Source organism: Chiloscyllium plagiosum, chromosome 5 (genome assembly GCF_004010195.1).
Source record: "Chiloscyllium plagiosum isolate BGI_BamShark_2017 chromosome 5, ASM401019v2, whole genome shotgun sequence".
Taxonomy (NCBI): Eukaryota; Metazoa; Chordata; class Chondrichthyes; order Orectolobiformes; family Hemiscylliidae; genus Chiloscyllium; species Chiloscyllium plagiosum.
In genome coordinates this window covers 53,351,019-53,357,034 of record NC_057714.1, presented here as the reverse complement: position 1 = coordinate 53,357,034, position 6,016 = coordinate 53,351,019, and the positions used below count along the sequence as shown (strand labels likewise).

The window sequence follows — 6,016 nt, the reverse complement described above, 5'->3', positions numbered from 1 at the left end:
GTTTGCGTTTAAAATTTGTGTTCTTGATATGACCAGAATCAAGGGAATGCAGATATCCGTTATTGTAAAGATGCAAGACATCATAGATTTGTTTCGCAGTGGACGTTAAATGTCTTCAAGGCAGAGACTGATAAATTTTTAATCTCGCAAGGAATTAAGGGAAACGGGGATAGTGCATTGTGGCATTGAAATGCCCAGCCATGATTGAATGGCGAAATGGACTCAATGGGCCAAATGGCCTAACTTCCACTCATATTGCTTATGGTCTTATGCCAAAGTGATTAAAATCGGGAATGTTTCGGGAATGTTCGAGAAGCCAGAAAGAAAAAGAAAGATAACATTCCTCCTTGCTGCTGGTATGAGTTTATTAAACATGGAAAGAATGTTGGGCGCGCTTATTCCTGATGAAGGGCTTTTGCCCGAAACGTCGATTTCGAAGCTCCTTGGATGCTGCCTGAACTGCTGTGCTCTTCCAGCACCACTAATCCAGAATCAAGACTCCTAGTGTCTCGTCGTCGAGCTGTCAACCGTGGCCATTGTAACTTATGCCTTATGTATGCGTTAATTTCTTAATGATGTTATCTAACTGATATCCACATATGAATATAGGCGATCCCTAAAGTTCTTTTTAAGAATGAATTAAGTAGCATGTTAATGGTATAATTAAAATGATCACAGTTTTATTTGATCAGAGATGCACTTCGTGTGAGATCAGAAAAAAAATGCGTTTAAAACTTGCATTCCAAAACTATGCAGTCAATGTGTTTCAATCAAATCATGATCAGAGGAAAACATTCTGAATACTGCATAACCGCAAAGTACTTATGTACAGCACAACTTCGACCCGCATCCGATACCAGCCTGGGTCGCACAAAGCGGTGATTGACAGTATATTCCCGAGGAAGGCGGTTAATTTCATGCACGAAGTCAGAGATGGTGGCGGAGAGGGAAGGGCGCCCTTAATACTGAAGTCGCTTTATTTTCATTCATTAATGAAGAAGGACGCTGAGGGAACGAATGAGAGGAGAGGGAAGGCGAGAAGAGTTGCCGTGTGAAATTGCTGCCAGTGTAAGTGCCTCTATTTGGAGTAGGATCTGGGCAGTGACTGATGTGCGGTGATTGCACATAGTTTACTGCTTATTCACTGGTCTAAAATTTGCAGACAGTTGTCGTGCGTGTGTGTACGAGAATTAGAAAGAAGAGACGATCAAATTTGTGACCCGGACTTTTGGAACCGTTAGTTGCGAGCACGCGACAAAGTGCATTTTCCGTGCGCAGATCCTCGCATAAAGTCTAGGGGAAAAGAAGTGATTTCTGATCGTTTGGTTCCCATTGTACTTTAGAAAAACGTAGCTTGGCGGCGACCCGGAGCGGGGTTGGATGTGGACGACATAAAAAGAAAAGGAGTAGTGAGAGATCTGAGCCAGGGAGGCGGCGAGGATGGCGACAGTTGCTCGAGCGCCGGCCGGGTATGTTAACGTTTCAAAAAAAAAGTTCATTGTGCAACAAACACCTAGACTTAGCTGCGAAATACTTGTGGGCGGCTGAGTAAATACGGCAGTCCGAGAATGAAGGGCACGGGGTTTGGAGGTGTTGAATAAACACTGTCTGTAATCTCTGGCCCTGGGAACGGTTGGTCAGGCTTTGCCCGTTTCCCTGGAAACGCGAGCCCGGTAATGGCGGCGGCGCTGACACCTGTCAACGGTCAAACTGGGGGCTGCAGGCGGCGGGCTAGCGAGCTGCTCTACATATAGAAGCCGGACTTTGCCGAACTGCTGCACTAATTCCAGTAGGTTTGTTTTTAAAGGAACCTGTTAACTTGAGCAAGATCCATTTTAAAAGCTCCGATCAGGCCTTGTCCTTGGCATAAAACCGCAGACATCTCCCGGAGGTAGTCTGGAAATAAGTTCTGCGTATTTTAAGATCGGCGACTGTAACAGCTAATCTAACTTCCTCGTTATTTTCTCCATGAGAGTACAATTCTTAACATTTACATTTCGTGTTTTATTGATTCTTGATCATGTTCATGTGGTCGCGACTTTCTGCCACATCTTGTCACGTGAATACGCCAACAACCAGGTTTCTGAAGTGTGAGGGTAGAATGCAATTTTAATGTAGTTCATTAGAACATTGTTTTCAATTGAGCACTTTGGACATTGAGATTCATACGCTGCTAAAATGTTTTAAATCATAATGAACGACAAACTACAATCATTAACAACTTTGCCAACCAGTGACACTCACCAAGTTGCATCGCAATCAAAATACACAAACGATTTCTTTTTTTGGTTTCCTTTCTTACTTTGGGAAAATATTTATTTTTGAATGATAAGACAGTGTTAGTGTGTTTATATTCAAGGTTTTGCCCAAAGGAAGCCACTTATTTCCGTTGTTTAAAATGTTTATTTTCGAGGGCAAAGCAAATGCTTTATAATCAGGGAGTTGTACACATCCTCTTTAAATAAGGTTTATTTTCTTTCAGCTGCGTTTTTCTAATAGTGTAGTTTTTGATAATATATACTGGAAGGTTATTAACCCTTGTTCTATTTCTTGGTTGAAGGAATTCCTTTTGCTTTCTGCTTAATGTTTAAAACAGCTGTTTTTTGTGTTTTTGCTCCTTTTCTCTAATTTAATCTTGTACATAGAAGTGAGTGCCAAAGGTCAGAAAGCAGCTACCTGTATTTGTGCACAAATAAGTGTCACCAAGAATTATTTGCTAGTCTTAACAGATTGTGAGGAGTTGAAGACTCTTATAACTTCCAAATTTTGCTCCATGTGAGATCAGTTTTCGAGATATTAGTTAAGTTTAAAATCTAACATGGAATCACCTGAGCTGTGTGTGGTTTAAAGTTACATTTAGCCATTGCATTGTCAGGCCAGGTTTAGGCATTGACCTTGAGTAATATGTAGTTTCTCACTTGGAGTTCAATCCAGACAATGTGAGGTGATGCATTTTGGGAGGTCAAATTCTAAATGGAAGAGTCTTGGGAAAAGTTGATGAGCAGAGAGATCTGAGAGTTCAGGTTCATTGTACCCTGAAGATGGCTGCACAGGTAGACAGAGTGGTCAAGAAGGAGGAGAAAGTGAGGTCTGCAGATGCTGGAGATCAAAGTTGAAACTTTATTGCTGGAACAGCACAGCAGGTCAGGCAGCATCCAGGGAACAGGAGATTCGACGTTTCGGGCACAGGCCCTTAGGCATATGGTATGCTTGCCTTCATCAGATGGGGTATTGAGTATAAGAGTTGGCAGGCCATGTTAAAATTGTACAAGACTTTGGTTCGGCCGCATTTAGAATATTGTGTACAGTTCTGGTCGCGACATTACCAAAAGGATGTGGATGCTTTGGAGAGGGTGCAGAGAAGGTTTACGAGGATGTTTTCTGGTATGGAAGGTGCAAGCTACGAAGAGAGGTTGAGTAGGTTAGGATTGTTTTCATTAGAAAAAAAGGAGATGGGGTGGGACCTGATTGAGGTTTACAAGATATATAGACAGGGTGGATAGAGATAAGCGTTTTCCCAGGGTGAGGGATTCAATAATGAGAGGTCACGCATTCAAGGTGAGAGGTGAAAAGTTTAAGGGGGATACATGTAGAAAGTACTTCACACAGAGTGTGATAAGTGCCTGGAATGCGTTGCCAGCAGAGGCAGTAGAGGCAGGCACGATAGATTCACTTTAGGTGCATCTGGACAGATGCATGAGTAGGTGGGAGCAGAGGGATACAGATCCTCAGGAATTGGGCAATACGTTTACACATTGGATTTGGATCGGCACAGGCTTGGAGGGCCGAAGGCCCTGTTCCTGGGCTGTAAATTTTCATTGATCTTTGTTCTTTTATACAATTTTCTAGTTGTATTTTTGTAGGGCTATGGATTAGTAACAGAAGTCAGGAAATTTTCATGGAACTATACAATTATTACAGAATGTTTAAATGTTGGACAAGTGATTACTGTGCAAAATTGTCAAAAATTTCAAAATATTCATTGTTTTTGATAACTCCTATGAAAGCAAAGCACTCAGATGCCGAGTTTCATGTCAATCAGCCTAAGATAGAATCTGTGGCTGACCTGCATTGATAATATATTGTAAGGAAATTATGTTCTTTACCTCTTAGTGGAATAAGACAGTGCTATTTTATGGATCTGTAGATTGAAAGAAGCAAAAATGGCCTTTAGTAGAGTGATATACTCTTGTCGGATGTGGGAGTTTAGGGAGAGTTTACGGGTTACTGAGGATTATACCTGCAATAAATGCCATTGGTTACGAATCCGATCAGATCGAATAGATCAGTTGGGGAGACAGAGGAATTTACAAGAGCAATTGGATGTTACGGATGGCAGTTATAGGAAGGGAGAAAAGTTGCAGATACAGTCACATAGATGGGTTAACTCCAGGAAAGGTAAGAGAGGTAGGCAGTTAGTGCAAAAGTCTTCTGTGGCTACCCCCATTTCAAACAAGTATGTTGTTTTGGAAAATGTCGGGGGTGATGGATTCTCAGGGAAACAAAGCACGTACAGCCACGTTTCTGGTATTGAGACTGGCTCTAATGCAACGAAGGGTACATCGGGTTCCAAGAGATCAATTGTGTTAGGGGACTCTCAAGTCCTAGGTACAGACAAACTGTGCCCAGCAGTGAAAAATCAGAATGATGTGTTGTTTTTCTGGCGCCAGGATCAAGGATGTCTCAGAGAGGGTGTAGAATGTTCTCAAGGGGTAGAGGGGCCAGCAGAAAGGGAAAAGATTTAGATTTAGAGTTAGGCAGGAATTTAAAAAGGAGGTCCTCTAGAGTAGTAATATCTGGATTACTCCCGGTGCTACGAGCTAGTGAGGGCAGCAATAGGAAGATAGAGCAAATGAATTCATGGCTGAGGAGCTGGTGTATGGGAGAAGGATTCACACTTTTGGATCATTGGAAGTTCTTTTTGGGGTAGAAATGACCTGCATAAGAAGGATGGATTTCACCTAAATTGGAAGGGGACTAATATACTGGCAGGGAGATTTGCTAGAGCTGCTCGGCAGGATTTAAACTAGTAAGGTGATGGGGTGGGACCCAGGGAGATAGTGAGGAAAGAGATCAATCTGAGACTGGTTCAGTTGAGAACAAAGACGAGTCAAACAGTCAGGGCAGGCAGGGACAAAGCAGAGAACAAGGTAGGACTGATAAATTAATCTGCATTTATTTCAATGCACCAGGCCTAACAGGAAAGGCAGATGAACTCAGGGCATGGTTAGGAACATGGGACTGGGATGTCATAGCAATTACAGAAACATGGCTCAGGGATGTACAGGACTGGCAGCTTAATGTTCCAGGATACGAATGCTACAGGAAGGGAGGCAAGAGAGGAGGGGGAGTGGCGTTTTTGATAAGGCATAGTATTAGAGCTATTACTGAGGGAGGATATTCCTGGGAATACATCCAGGGAAGTTATTTGGGTGGAACTGAGAAATAAGAAAGGGATGATCACCTTATTGGGATTGTATTATAGACCTCCTAATAGTCAGAGGGAAATTGAGAAACAGATTTATAAGGAGATCTCAGTTATCTGCAAGAATGATAGGGTGGTTATGGTAGGGGATTTTAACTTTCCAAACATAGACTGGAACTGCCATAATGTTAAGAATTTAGATGGAGAGAAAACGTTCTGATTCAGTATGTGGATGTACCTACGAGAAAAGGTGCAAAACTTGACCTACTCTTGGGAAATAAGGCAGGGCAGGTGACTGAGGTGTCAGTGGGGGAGCACTTTGGGCCAACAACCATAATTGTATTAGTTTTAAAATAGTGATGGAAAAAAAGAAAGACCAGATCTAAAAGTTGAAGTTCTAAACTGGAGAAAGGCCAATTTCCACAGTTTGAGGCAAGAACTTTCAAAAGCTGATTGGAGGCAGATATTTGCAGGTAAAGGGGTGGCTGGAAAATGGGAAGCCTTCAGAAATAAGATAACGAGAGTCCAAAGAAAGTATATTCCTGTTAGGGTGAAAAGAAAGGCTGGTAGGTATAGGGAATGCTGGATGAC

General features: G+C 42.2%; 1 protein-coding gene across 6 annotated transcripts in view; it reads left to right on the top strand.

Annotated features, from left to right (window-relative positions):
- Positions 1 to 858: 858 nt before the first annotated feature.
- cobl (cordon-bleu WH2 repeat protein) overlaps positions 859 to 6,016 on the top strand; it is a 369,755-nt gene continuing 364,597 nt past the window's right edge. For 2 of the 6 annotated variants that reach the window (XM_043690116.1, XM_043690115.1), the window contains exon 1: positions 1,089 to 1,469. In XM_043690116.1, the coding sequence (XP_043546051.1) occupies positions 1,441 to 1,469 (29 nt within the window). In that variant the 5' untranslated portion in view covers positions 1,089 to 1,440. Of the gene's footprint in view, positions 1,069 to 1,088; positions 1,470 to 1,523; positions 1,790 to 6,016 lie in introns of those variants that run through there. The other 4 variants (XM_043690118.1, XM_043690117.1, XM_043690114.1 and 1 more) reach the window with 3 other exon arrangements.